The sequence below is a fragment of the Gossypium raimondii genome, chromosome 12 (genome assembly GCF_025698545.1).
Source record: "Gossypium raimondii isolate GPD5lz chromosome 12, ASM2569854v1, whole genome shotgun sequence".
In the NCBI taxonomy this organism is placed as follows: domain Eukaryota; kingdom Viridiplantae; phylum Streptophyta; class Magnoliopsida; order Malvales; family Malvaceae; genus Gossypium; species Gossypium raimondii.
Genome location: NC_068576.1, coordinates 51268876 through 51283241, shown reverse-complemented (window position 1 = coordinate 51283241; position 14366 = coordinate 51268876). Strand labels below are relative to the sequence as shown.

Genomic DNA, 14366 nt, shown 5'->3' with positions numbered 1-14366 from the left:
AAAAAAAAAAGTAAATGATATGTATTAATAATTTTATTAAGATTATTTAATACTACAACTATCGTTAAACCATATATAAAGATACTACCTATTATGACCCCTTTATTTTCTAAAGTTTTAAATTAATTACTTTTATTTTATTAATATAAATAAAGTCTAAGTAAATTTTAATTATATTATATTAATATAAATATGATTTTATTATTTTTATTATATATGAATACACATTTTAATTTAATGTCCATAATAATAATTTTTTGTTTTTGTCTCACCGTTATAGTTGCGTTTGAACCGAAATATACACCCATCACTGTTTTTAATCTCACTGTTACCATTATTTTTAACTTCACCGAGAGCAAACTCACTATCTATCCAAATGAAGCCTTAGTTTACATTTCAAAATACTCTCCTAGATGGATAAATGATGTGCAAACTTTTGAAAGGTCTACGGTGGATGAGCACAACAAATAGCTTCATAAATCAAATAAATATTTTTAATTTTATAAATTTTAATTGGGGTTGTAGTGTTAACAAGGGTTAGTGTCCAAATGAAAAAACAAGTTAATTTTTATTTTATTTTTATTTTATTTCTTATAATATTTTATTATTTTTAATACTCTTTATAATTGTCTATATTTGAAAACAACTTTTATATATTTTTAATATTTTTTCATAATTTATATTTTTTGTAAATTATATTTTATTTTAATGCTTTTTGGTATTTTTAAAATATATTTTTGATCATTTATAATCATTTTATAATTTTCTATATTTTATAAATTTTTGCACTTTAATATTTTTATATTTTTAATAATTTTGATGTATTTTATGATTTTCTATAAATTTTTAATGATTTGAGTAGTATATTTTCATATTGAACTACATTAGATGGATGTTAAGCATGTGTCTCTCAATGGTGACATTGATGAGACAACTTATATGGTGCAACCAACAAATTTTATGTTACATTAGACGGATCATTGAAAAACAACCAAAACGTTCATACATTATCTTCAGAAAACAAAACATTACATGCTCACATATCGAAGATCGAATAAGTTAGAGATCATTAGGTTTACAGACTCCGATTTTATGGAATATGAATGCAAAATTTTGTCACTAATGTGCAAATTGCGAAAATTGTGACAATAAATGACAAACATTTATTCCAACAACAACAGTAACACACCAAAGTCAAAGCACATAAACTTTAAATTCCTGGTTGTTAAACTAAGAGCTCAAAGTGGTTAGGCGTCTATAAAGTATATCGAGACAAACTCTATGATTGTGGATCCACTTTCTAAAGGATTACCACACAAGGTTTTTCATGAACACATTGCTCATATGGGTGTAATGTCATTTGAGGATATTCGGTTTTAATAGGAATTTGTAATTTTAAATACTTTTTTGTTATAGACACATATTCAGTTATTTCAGTTTACAATTTTTAAGGTTATTTTCTATTAAATAAAGTTTATTTGATTTATTCATACTCTAATTTTTGTAAGGTTTGATCTCAAGAAGATTAAGGAGTACCAGTTGAAATAAACATATTTAGATCATATTGCATGTAATTTCTATTCTATGCATTCATACCTAATATATGTCATTTGGTCGTGTTGATATATATATACATGGTCGGTGATGGTCTTAGTTATAAAGTTGCATTGATTCTATTTTAACATAATTAATAGATGAAATTATTCGAATAACTTATGGATATGATAGTCAAGTATTATTCGAATAACTTACGAATATGATAGTCAAGTTTTGAGCTTATAAAGTTATATAATGACATGTATATATATAATAATAAAATTACATGTATTATTTACTATCATAAATGAACCAAATTAAAAGTAATCTAATTTGGTTAAGGCTCATTGGACTCTAGTTATTAAATAAAGTACGGGTAATATATGTGCAGATACTTGGAGTAACTAATTTCTAATTTATAATGGGCTAATTAGAAATTAAGATTGATGTGCCAATGTTATATATTACGATTTTGATTACGTGGTTACACATACTTAGAGGTGTTCGTGGGTCAAGTGGGGCCTATTCATGATATTAACATACATTATGCTTGCCCAAGCCCGACCTGACCCAAAATATTGGTTTAAAATATTACCCAAATTTGCTCATATTTGTAAATAGCTAACCCAAACCCATTTTAAGCCCACCCATATTATTTTTAATATATATATATTTATATTATTAAAGTTTTATATTTAATTAGCTTAATATTTTTTAACAAATTCATTATAAGTTCTGATCATATATGTTCTTTTTGACACAATGCATATAATGACCCATAGTCCCTCCCAAACTCATAAATAGGAGGATAATGCACTTGAGCACACTCGAACCTAGGTCTTCTTGTGTTGGCAACAATGCTTATGTCAATTGAGTTAAAACTTAATCCATTTATCTTAACATTTTTAATGTTTACATTATAGTAGTATTATATATTACTATAAATTTAATTTTTATGTGTTATAAAATATGTAATATATAAAAAGTTAACATAATATAAAATATTATAAATTTAAAAGTGGGTCAGGCCGATTCAGGCATTGAATGTTCAAGCCTTAGCTCGACTCATATTTTAAATGAGTTAATTTTTTTGCCCAAACTCATTTTTTGGGCTTGATGTTTTTATCCAAACTCTCCAAAATTTCGGGTGAGCCTTTGAGCTTACACGAATAACCTGACCATTGAACAGGTCTACACATATCTAACCATTTTGACATCCAATATTCAAAAAATAAAGAGTCACATTTTTTAAAATACTTGCGAGTAAATAAAACCACAAGACTCAAAAATTTCAAGAGATCAATGAATTTAAATAAATTTCTAACATCTAATTTTTATTTTTGATGATGTAATATAATTTACTAAAATCTATATTAAAATTTTACGGTTGTAAGTTCAGCTACTCAACATTTATGATGTCGAGCCATGGGACCTTCCACGTATTGTTTTCTTCCCTGCCCGTTACATTCATTGATGCTATATATATACATACGCTTAAAATGACCGGTATGGTAAGTCAATATGTTATTTCTTTTGTCACAGAGCTTGCGGGGGAAAGCTCCTTCTGGGATGAAAATCAAATGGAAGATGAATGGGTATAGAAGTCACCGAAGTTGTGGCCAACCCTTTTTTTTTCTTTAAATTTTAAATATTATTATTAATTATGTGCTTATGTAAAATCTAAAAAAATTAGTGAAATTTTTATAATTTTTACAAAATTAAATAATTATTAATAAAAAACATTGATTTTAAAATATTTTTTATATTTCTAACTAGTCATAATTTTTATAATTTAAATTTTTTTTAAAAAACATGACCTAACGTACAGTTTTGATAGTATGCTCCTTGTGTAGCATTGTTTTCTGTTTGTTCGAGTGTTCTACTGTGAGTTTTGTGTTTTCACTTTGAATGGAGGAGGCGCTAGCAGATTTACGGTTAACGGAGGAGGAGGACAGTAGGGAGATGGAGGCTTGGGAGATTGAAGAGGAGGTGAAGAAGGGAGAACCTTTCTCAGAGTTGCGACTTGTAGGATGTTTTCTAACAGCAACGACAATCAATTTCCAGTCTATGAGGACAGTGATGGCAAATCTGTGGCACCCTTTGGCGGGAATCTCTATTTCGGAGGTGGGGGAGAAATGATTTGTGTTTCAATTTTACTGTGAAATGGATTTTGACAGAGTGGTTAAGGGTGCTCCGTGGACCTTTAACAATCACTTACTTGTCTTTCATCATTTAAAATGTGGTGATGACCCATTAGAAGTGGACCTACTATTCACAGAGTTCTGGATTCAAATTCATAATTTACCTCCTGGAATGTTCACAGAAAAAATAGCTAGACAGTTTGGAGAATTCATTGGTGTTTTTGTGGATTATGATAGCAAAGCTATTGTGGGTAGGTTAAGAAATTATATGCGAATCAAAGCTAAAATAGATATTCGGCAGTCTCTGAAGAGGAAGAAGAAAATTGTTGCAGGGAAAAAAGAGTTCTTCGCAATTTTTAAATACAAAAGGCTAACAACTTTCTGTTTCTTATGTGGAAAATTAGGACATAGTGAAAACTGTTGTCCCAAAAGACTGTTGGAAGGGAGGAAGGAGCTTCCACTAGAATGGGATATTTCGCTGAGAGCTCCACCACGGCGGGCGGCGGGAAGTAGTATCTGGTTAAAGGATTCAAGCAGATTTTAGGGAGGAAATCAAGGTGTTGCTAGAAATGTGGGTGAGGAGGAAGGAAAGAATATATTTGGCAGTAATTTAATGAGGAATGATGGAGCAAATTTGGGCTTAAATTTATATGGAAAGTCTAAACAGATTTTGTATGAGGAAAGATGCAAAACAGATTTGATGGAGGTTGGTATCGTGAATGAAGTTGAGCCCATTATTGTAGGAGATGGGAAAAAGAGACCTAGGCCCAATAATGATATTTTTGGGTCTCCTACTGAAGAGTTGAGGTGGACAAAGGGGATTGAGGAAGGACAAATCATTCAAACGGCTGAACCTGCTGGGCAAGTCAGCCGAGTATTATGAAAATCTTCAGCTGGAATGTCCGTGGGCTGGGGAATCCACGGTCTGTTCGAAGAGTTCAGCATGTGCTGAAAAAAATATTATCCCCAAATTGTCTTCTTTATGGAGACGAAAGTGGAGAGGAATAGGATGGAAAGGATAAGAAGAAGGTACGACTTTGAGAATGGGTTTGATGTCTCAGCCCAGGGCTCAAGAGGGGGAATTTCGTTGAGCTGGTGTCAAATGGTGGATGTCTCTGTTTTGAGTTGGTCAGAAAATTACATTGATGCTATTGTTGACAATAATGCTGATGGTACAAAATGGAGGATAACGGGGTTTTATGGTAATCCTGATAGTAGAAGGAGATTTGAATCTTGGAACACATTAAGACAGTTGGGTGAGCATAACGATTTGCCTTGGGTTGTTATAGGGGATTTCAACGAAATTATGTTTAGTTCAGAAAAACAGGGCGGACGATTAAGGGATGATAGGCAGATGGAGGCTTTTCGGATAGCTTTGGAAGATTGTGATTTAGTGGATCTAGGATATAAGGGTCGCTGGTATACGTGGGAGAGAGGAAACTTTGGGATTAATAATATAAGGGAACGCCTTGATAGGGGAGTGTCGAACCGTGCTTGGTCAGTGATTTTCCCATCCTATAGTCTTATTCATATAGATAATACAATTTCAGACCATTGCCCTTTGCTTTTAAATACAGAGCTATCATCTGGCTCAGGTACTTCATCCAGAGTGGGAGGTCATTTTCGGTTTGAAATGGCGTGGTTATTAGAAGAGTCATGTGTTGAACAAGTTCAAACGTTGTGGGATTCTAATAAAAATGTGACTGTACCTGAAAGACTTACTATGGTGGGGGAGGGACTGAACAGGTGGATAAGCAGATTGAAGAATGAGAGAGGGGAGGTTATGGATATCTTAACAAGGCGTTTACAGAATTTAACGGCGGAAGAACCTTCAGATGAAATCATTGAGGCGACAATTCTAACCAAACTAGAGCTGAATTTAGAAATGGATAAGGAGGAATTATATTGGGAACATCGGGGTAGGGCGAATTGGTTACGATATGGTGATCGGAATACTAGTTTTTTTCATGATTGTGCTTCAAGTAGACATCGTAAAAACAGGATTGTTGGACTAAAGGATGCAGATGGGTCAATGAAAGACAAGGAAGAGGATTTGTTTCAGATTGCTACTGATTACTTCAAAGGGTTATTTTCCAGTGAGGGTTGCAGGGGGGCACGAAGAATTTTCGAAGGGGTGCAGAAAACAATAACTGACGAGATGAACAGTATGCTAGTGGAAAATTTTCGAACTGAAGAAATTAGCAAGGCTGTTATGGAAATGGGAGGAACTAAAGCACCAGGAGTTGATGGCTTTCATGCGGTGTTCTTTCAAAAATTTTGGGGAATTGTTGGTGAGGACGTCACAAAATTTTGCTTGGGTGTGCTTAACAGGGAGGCTAGTTTAAACGAGGTAAATTCTACAATTATTGTTTTAATCCCAAAAGTATCAGCGACGGATTGTATGACGTCGTTCCGGCCTATAAGTCTATGTACGGTGTTGTATAAAATTATTGCGAAAGTTATTGCAAACAGGTTTAAAAGAGTTTTGGAAGTCTGTATTGATGATGCCCAAGGAGCATTTGTTCCTGGTCGGCTTATTACTGATAACATTCTTGCAGCTTATGAAATTCTTCACTCTTTTAAAAATAGACGAAAAGGGACGAATGGCTCTTTTACTTTAAAATTAGACATGAGTAAAGCATACGACAGAGTCGAGTGGGATTTTATAGTAGGGATGATGAGAAATATGGGGTTTGCTGAAAAGTGGGTGGAGCTGATTTACCATTGTATCTCTTGATGCAAGATCGGTGATGATTAACGGAGATTGAGTGAGTATTTCCAACCAGGACGTGGGCTTAGACAGGGGGATCCGTTGAGTCCCTATCTGTTTCTTATCTGTACGGAAGGTTTCTCAACTATTCTGAAGAAAGCTATGCAGACGGGTTTGATTAAGGGAGCCCGTGTGTGTAGGGGAGGTCCGAGGGTATCTCACTTATTTTTCGCAGATGATAGCATAATATTTGGAGAAGCGAATGAAGATGGATGTCGACCGGTGATGAATTTCATTGAGACTTACGAGAAAGCGTCAGGTCAGAGGATTAACATGGAAAAGTCTCAAATTTTCTTTAGTTCTAATTGCTCTATAGACAGTCGAGATTTTTTAACTAATAGGATGGGAGTTAGAACAGTCTCGAGCATAGAAAAGTATTTGGGATTGCCTACGATGGTGGGGAGAAAGAAGAAAGAGGCGTTCCAAAATATCATTGATAGATTGAGGAAAAGGGTGAATGGGTGGGGAAGTCGGATGCTTTCTCAAGGGGGTAAAGAGGTTTTCATCAAAGCAGTGCTACAGGCTATCCCGATTTACGCCATGTCCTGCTTTCTTCTTCCGAAGTCGTTATGTGTCGATATGGAAAAAGTTCTGAATAGATTCTGGTGGAGCAAGGGAGGTAATCACCGAGGTTTACATTGGAGCTGTTGGGCTGAATTATGTAAAGGTAAAGAGAGGGTGGATTAAATTTTCGAGACATGGGGAAATTTAATATTGCTTTGTTAGCCAAACAAGGATGGCGATTAGTGGTTAATCCGGACTCATTGTTAGCCAGAATTTACAAGGCTAAGTATTACCCTCGATCAAGCTTTTGGGAAGCTAGACTTGGGACTAATCCGTCGTATACTTGGAAAAGTATATATGTGGCACGAGAGTTACTGGAATGTAAGTTGGGATGGAGGGTTGGAACAGGTGAGAACATATCGATTTGGCAAGATCGGTGGGTACCACAATTGGGGGGGAACAAGATTAACACACGACCTAGTCATGATTCAGTTCAAACAGTGAGCCATCTAATTGATCAGGAAAATTGGATATGGAAAGAAGAGCTAATCTCCAGTCTTTTTTCTGATGAGGAGGTGGAAGCGATCAAATGTATTCCTCTATCTAAAACTAGATGTGATGACTGTCAAGTGTGGCGAGGGGAAAAAACAGTCAAGACATCGCTCGTAGTGGTTATAAAGAGCTAATGTCTCAAAGCGACACTACGGAAATATCAGAGGATATCCAAATGGTGTTTAAGAAATTGTGGTCTTTATCTGTGCCTGCTAAGATCAAAACGATGTGGCGAGCTCTAAGAGGATTTTTGCCAACAGGCCAGGTACTGTTTAATCGAAGGATTAGAAACTCTGCAATTTGTTCTCGATGCAATATGGGTTCAGAATCTTTGCTTCATGTGGTCGTAGAATGTAATAATGTAAAAGAAATTTAGGATGGAATAGGCATTTCCTGGGACAGTAACTTGAATTTGGAGACTTTTTGGCTTTGGTTTATTCACCTGGTTCAACATAAGGAAAAGAGGATATGGGAGAAGGTGGTCATAGCGATTTGGGCAATATGGTGGGCTCGTAACAAACAAGTGATGGAAGGTATCTCAACAACAAAGTGAGTTCAATAGCAAAATTCTAAGCATGGTTGAAGAATTGAAAGTGTTGAATGAGAAATTACCTGTAATAAAGGCGGTGGGTTCAGACTGTTGGAGACCACCACAAGAGCCGTCGGTTAAACTGAACTTTGATGCAGCCTACAAAACCCAAACAAACAAATCATGTTCAGGTTTTATTATTAGAGATGGAAGAGGAAAGGTAATGGGAAGTGGAGTTACTCATCATGACCATATCTCAGACGCGTTCATGGCAGAAGGTGTTGCTTGTTATCAAGGGCTTCTTTTTGCTAAAGAGACGGGATTTACCACAGTGGAGGTTGAAGGAGATTCCAGAACGGTAATTGAGAAAATTAACCAGGAAGGGTTTGGTCGAGCAGACTTGGATTCTGTCATCTTGGATATCAAATCGATGGGGAGTTTCTTTCACCAACTTAGGTTCAAACATGTAAGAAGGGAAGCGAATCGGGTGGCACATTTTATTGCAAGGGAGGGGAGTTGCAGATCGGAAAATACCTTTTGGATGGAGGATTTCCCGTCGGCAGTAAGAGACTTGGTGGTTGCAGAATAGACGAGAGAGGCCTCCCAAACGGATGAATGATTTGGATGGGTTCATTCGGACTGGCCTGATTATTTAACTGGAGGCTAGGATTCAGTTCACTGAAGAAGATCCAAGAATGCACTGAAGTTTTTCTACCGGGTTTCCTGTTTTTTTGTTGTTGATTTCAGATGGATTTGTTTGATTAAAGTTGTACTCTGTTTTTTTGTTTTGATTTATGGAAATCACGGTTTTACCCTTCAAATTTTTTTTTTAAAAACATTTACACTTTTTAATATTTTTGCAATTTTAAAATGAGTAACGATAAAGATGAAGAGGCAATCGTAAGGAAAAGGAGACAGCCCAATATGAAATGGTAGTATAAAACCAAATTTTATGGAGCCATCAATTTTGGGCCACAACCACCAAATGATAGAAAAGAACACAGACAGCCTCTTGTAAGACGAAATAAAATATACGTTACAATGTGAAATAAGAAGAGAGAATATTGAGCAGCATGCTTATAGCCAGGTATCAATTGTGCCTTACTTTTTAGTAGAAGGGGTCAATGGACCACCGCCTTGAAGGCGCCACGACACGGTTGTCGTTGTCAGAATTCATTAGTCTAGGCTGCTATTATTGACAATTGTCTTCACAAAACCAAATAAAGCTATAAACAATATAATTGACATTGAAATTGTTTTTGGTCATATGTGTAAAAAAAAATTATGGTATAATGAATTCAACCATATGCTATCCATTTCCACATATGGCGGGGTAGGTAAGATTAGGGGGGGAAAAAAAGAGAACGGAATTAACATAATGAAGATCCAGAGTAGGAGGAAGATGCATGCACCCATTGCTGCTGCTTCTCTGAATGAGATTCCATTTCCAAAACTTTTAGCAGCAAATATTCTATAGATGGCATTACATTTTGAGTGCATTGTATTACTGTTTATGTGCTGCATGGGAGAAGATGGCGGGAATCCAAAGCAAAGCTAGCTAGTTAGGGTGAAATAAATATGGCGATGCAGTCGTAAGAAAGGACAAGGACAAGAAGAAAAAGTGTGACCCTAAACGTCAGGTAGGGCAATGGGTAACCCCAACTTGGGTCCAATCATATATCCAATCACTGCCGTTTATTTTCTCAAGAAAATGGAATATGACTGTGAAAGCAATGGATTAGCAAGCACTACACCAACTAAAGCATCTCCCTCCGTTCCCATCTAATCTATCCCTGCATTATATTATTTTAATTTTTCGATGTCCAATAATTATATTAACTTCTATCTCATATGCACTTCATTTCTGTAAGCCAACGTTGGAACTTGGAACTTGTAGTCAATCGGTCATACCCCATATCTATAATGAATTAAAATACCCGTCAAAGTAAACTAAAATGTGAAAAATTATATTAAAACTTAACCATCACGTTTAATAAAGTTTCCACCGTTTACCCAATAATTTTCCTTCTTTTTATCATGCATTCTTTTTTCCATTTCAATTTTATTTACTTCATCTCCTTTCTTTAAAAAGTTAAAAGAGATTTACCAATCAAAAGATAATCTTTTATTTAAAGAGCTTATAAAAACCCAAATTGCAGTGTGATTTGAAAATATATATTTGTTAACTTTATGTTCATATTTGAAAATAATGAAAATATATAAATAAAAAAGAAGAAGAAGAAGAAGAAGAAGAAGATAAGAGTGACTGAATTCCACACTTTATTCTACATTTTGTGATCCATCCATAAAATTTGGCATTATCTTTAGCTTATTTATTTATTTGCTCCTACTACCATGCCAGTTATCATCAAATTCTCAGTTTAAGGAGGTAGAAGGAGGAGTACTTTGCCTTCCAATCTTCTCTACCTCCTCCTTGGCTTGTAAATTCCAAATTTGTACCAACCCTTTTTCTCCTTTGTTAGGCACAACTTACATTTTAGACAATTGGGAAAAAAAGGAAAAGGAAAAAAAATTAATTTGGAATTTAGCTCCAACTGATCATGGATTTTGGGAATTCTGGTTTCTTTTCCTTAAATCAGTGTTGTTCATTTGGTTCATCTGATTATGCTTGCTTTAATTCGTCTTCAAGGCCGTATATGTTGTGTTTTACAATTGGAAGTAGTTATGTAGAACCCAAGATCTTGAAACCCTCTTCTTCTTCTTCTAAATTCACTGCTGCTTCGTCTCCCTTTAGAGAAGACGCTTGATCTTCTTCCATTTTTTACCTTTTTCTTTTCTTTTCTTTTCTTTTCTCTTGCTGTAGGTATATACTGTTTCTTTTAGCTTTATTTTTTTGGCGTTTCCCCCAGAGCAATGTTGTCCACATCATACTGGGTGCCAACGGCAGCTATGGCCTTTCCAACATTTCCAGATCATTGCTTTTTCAGGTGATTTTCCGATAATCGAACTTGTTTCTCTTTTATCTCTTTTCGCTTTTTTTTTTTAATACTTAGTAGTTGATTTTGGTAAGTGGGTTTACTATAATTTGACTGTTGGGTATCATCAAAGGTGTGGGAACTAGGATATTTTAGCAGTAGTATAATGAATTAGAGAGGGAAGAAGGATTTGTAGTTGGAAAAAACCCTGGAATATCCGTTTATTCTTTACGATCATCAGGTATGATCATCACCATCGTAATGATCACAAGGACCTGAGGAGGTGGAGGATTAGGACCACTGCTGCTGCTTACCCTCTTTTTTCCAATCAGATTCAGCTAACTAAAGACTCTTCTTCCCGTCACAAATTGTATCAGGAGGTTGATCTATAAACAATGTGTACACATATGTTCTTCCACTCTGGATATCCAGATCACCCATCATTAGTTTTACTACTTACACTATATTCCATTTCCATTTTCTAATATTCAAATATAATCCACAGGCTATTAAGACTTCAAGGGACAAGTTCACTCGGGAGATCTCCTTCCAGTCCAAGGATAAAAACATCTCTCTTGCTAAGGTACTAATATAATGGTTAATGACATTGTCAAATGGTCTACCCACTAGATATTTACAATGTTTGGCTATTTCATTGTTTATTGGTGACTGATGAGGAGTGAGATGCTTTTGATTATTATAAGTTGGAAGTTTTATTTTGCTTGATATCTTTTGGTGTAGGCTTTACTTTATGTTGCAGCTGAAGATGAGGCATTCATGTCTTTCAACCGAGAGATGGATGCTTGCTCTATCCTGAATGAAAGGAGAAATGTTTCTTCCCCATCGGAGGCCATAGACTGGGATTCTTTGGAGCAAATGCCTTTGGGTGGAAAGACCATACCTGAATGGTTAAGTGAGTTGGATGCAATTGCTAAAGAAGTTGAAGCTGAGCTGGTTTCGAGGGACATAGGCTGCCATCTGGTTGAAGTTCTGGAAGCAGTCAATTTAGTTCTTTTTGAGTCAAGAGGCTTGACAAGATCCCCCGTTCTTGTAGATTCTAAGTATTCGTACTTACACTCAGTACTGAGCTCCAGATGTGGCAGTGGTAAAGCCTTATTCTACTTCCCTTTTGCAGTAACACACTGCAAAATATTTTTCCTCCAAATTTTGCCGCAGAACATATGCTTCCTCAGCATTTCATTGTCATTTTAGGCAGTCTACTTATATGATTTTGGTAATTGCAGCAATTTTGCTTAGCATAATTTACATTGAAGTTTGTCGGCGGCTTGGTCTAACCATTGTGGGATCTCGAGTTGGGGAAGATTTTTTGATATGGCCCCAGACAGGGTACCCAGAGGTACTTCGATCTCGGAATTTTATTTCTTTATCTTATTTTCATGGTATATAGTTCTGTGTTTCATACTTGTAGAAAGGTACGTTTTATGTCTTAACCAATCCGTTGTAATGTTTCCTGCTTAGGAAAATTGCAAGTGAGTCTCTTCTCTTTTGGCTACTTGCCAAAGGTGACTTTAAATGCATGCTGCTTGCTAAAGGCGACTTCAAATGCACTTAACTTCTACTCTTCTCTCTGTAGGAACTCTTCAAAGTGACTTCAGGACACAGCTTGTTTGCTATTGTCAATGGAAGGTGTGTGGAGGACCCTAGATCAATGGCATCAGATTTAACTGGTACTTCACTGTTAGGGCTTGAGATAGCTACAAACCGTGATATTATTGGGATTGCATTAGCCAATTTGATTGTAAGTCCTAATCTTTATCATCAAGTTGTATACCATATGCTGACATTTTATAAATTTATTCTGAACTATTCATGCCATGCCTCAAGTATACTCCCAAAATTTCTTTTCTACATATGAAATAATCTTAAAGGGTGAAAAAAAACCTGCAGAGGCTTCACTGGAAACGTGCTTCAAGATCAAATCATGGATTGATGCTGACTTCTCCCCTTAGGCATGTTAATGATGCCGGTGAGAAACCCAACATGATGGATAAATCCAATGTCCCTCTGCTGCGCCCGCAAGATCTTAGGTAAATTCAAATTTATTTTTATGATTAGTAGCATAACTTCCCAAAATTTTCCTTTCTGTGGTTGTTTTGAACTGCCGCTTAGCAATTTCATTATGCATATGAAGCTGAATGAACTGTAACCTCTGTTTTTCTTTTGTGTTATGCTTGGTAGTGGGATTAGGCCTTTGTTCCGCTTAATGAATGACTGGTAAAGAGCTGCAGTATTGAAGATAGCTCATTGACAATTTTTACTGAAGAATCATTGATCCTCGTGCATTATGTAGAGAAGATACTTCTTTATGATATGCTGATCTGACTTGATTATGAAAAATCAGAACCTGATGGTATCTTAAATATGTTTCCGGTTATATACTTTTCCACGCTGACAATGTTAGTGCCATATTAATGTGGTAGGGACTAGGAATGTGATATGTGGTGCAAAGTAAGTTTGAAGGTTGCTCTTAAAATTGATTCCCCCTTTGACACCTTTCTTTAAATTATGTAGTAATGTTTGCTTCATGTGGGTGAGTTTGGTCTTTGTTATGGGTTTATTCTTGGTACCTCGGTTAGTATTGGTGCAAGTTTGACAGCTAAAACTTGTGCTGAACTCGTGCTTGAAGTCAGTTGAGCTGGTTTATACTTTGCTTCGTAAATGGAATTTTAAAAATGATGGATTTGTTTGCAGGCTAGCTATCATGGCTTCAGAAAGATTGTTGATTCTGCAGCCACATAATTGGGCGCTGAGGAGGGACCATGGCATGATGCTGTATTATAATAGGTATAAATTCTGAAAAATCTAGTGTTTTGAAAAAGAAGGTTTGGGTGATAGATGGTATTAAATTTGGTAATACAAAAAATGGCAGGGAATATGGAAAGGCAGTGCAAGAGCTGAGCATTTGCATGGCCTTTGCGCCGGAAGAAGAGGCAGAGATTCTTGAACCATTTGTTGAGAAATTGCATTTGATGCGGCTGGAGTCATCATGGAAGTCTTTGGGACACACAGGTCGACTCACTGTGCCTTGAATTTTGTACATAACCTTCTGTCCATCTGAAATCCTCCTTGTATTAAGGGATGAATTCTGCGATTGTGATCAGAATGGGGGGGTTGAACAGATGAAGTCGTATGTATTGGAGATGTAAGCAAATCCTAAGTTGAACTTGTCTTCATTTCCGGTGTCTCATATGTTGTTAGAACATGGAGGAATTAGGAACCTAATTATTAGTCGGAATGGCTGTTTATGGAGCAATTAGATCCCACATTTTATGGTGCTGGCATATTATATTTGTATTCTGGGTTTTATGAATTGATGGCATAGCATTTATCTAAATCACTCCTGGAAGTAGGTTTACAGTAGAGTCTATTGACGAAAT

General features: G+C 35.8%; 3 protein-coding genes across 4 annotated transcripts; all 3 read left to right on the top strand.

Annotated features, from left to right (window-relative positions):
- The first annotated feature begins 3699 nt into the window (after nt 1-3699).
- On the top strand, nt 3700-4221 carry LOC105762253 (uncharacterized protein At4g02000-like). The gene has a single exon (XM_012580137.1). The coding sequence runs from the start codon at nt 3700-3702 to the stop codon at nt 4219-4221; it is 522 nt and encodes a 173-aa protein (XP_012435591.1).
- Nucleotides 4222-8078: 3857 nt separating this feature from the next.
- LOC128035526 (uncharacterized) lies at nt 8079-8621 on the top strand. Its single transcript, XM_052625309.1, has one exon. It carries the CDS (start codon nt 8079-8081, stop codon nt 8619-8621), a length of 543 nt encoding a protein of 180 aa, XP_052481269.1.
- A 1630-nt stretch (nt 8622-10251) lies between these two features.
- Nucleotides 10252-14323, top strand: LOC105764940 (uncharacterized). Of its 2 annotated transcripts, XM_052625327.1 has the most exons (10): nt 10252-10980; nt 11210-11348; nt 11474-11551; nt 11710-12073; nt 12213-12325; nt 12563-12727; nt 12877-13016; nt 13168-13203; nt 13681-13773; nt 13859-14323. In XM_052625327.1, exons 1-10 carry the CDS (start codon nt 10907-10909, stop codon nt 14016-14018), a joined length of 1362 nt encoding a protein of 453 aa, XP_052481287.1. In that variant the 5' UTR covers nt 10252-10906; the 3' UTR covers nt 14019-14323. The 2 variants fall into 2 exon arrangements, with proteins under 2 accessions (XP_052481287.1, XP_012439213.1); XM_012583759.2 differs by lacking the exon at nt 13168-13203 and having other exon boundaries at nt 10257-10980.
- The last annotated feature ends 43 nt before the right edge of the window (nt 14324-14366 follow it).

Excerpts from the sequence above, each read along its gene's own strand:
- LOC128035526 (XM_052625309.1), top strand. The coding sequence starts at position 8,079 with ATGGTTGAAGAATTGAAAGTGTTGAATGAGAAATTACCTGTAATAAAG.
- LOC105762253 (XM_012580137.1), top strand. The coding sequence starts at position 3,700 with ATGGATTTTGACAGAGTGGTTAAGGGTGCTCCGTGGACCTTTAACAAT.
- LOC105764940 (XM_052625327.1), top strand. The coding sequence starts at position 10,907 with ATGTTGTCCACATCATACTGGGTGCCAACGGCAGCTATGGCCTTTCCA. Across the intron at positions 11,349-11,473 it reads GTCACAAATTGTATCAGGAG|GCTATTAAGACTTCAAGGGA; the intron begins GTTGATCTATAA and ends TATAATCCACAG. Across the intron at positions 13,017-13,167 it reads CTGCGCCCGCAAGATCTTAG|TGGGATTAGGCCTTTGTTCC; the intron begins GTAAATTCAAAT and ends TATGCTTGGTAG.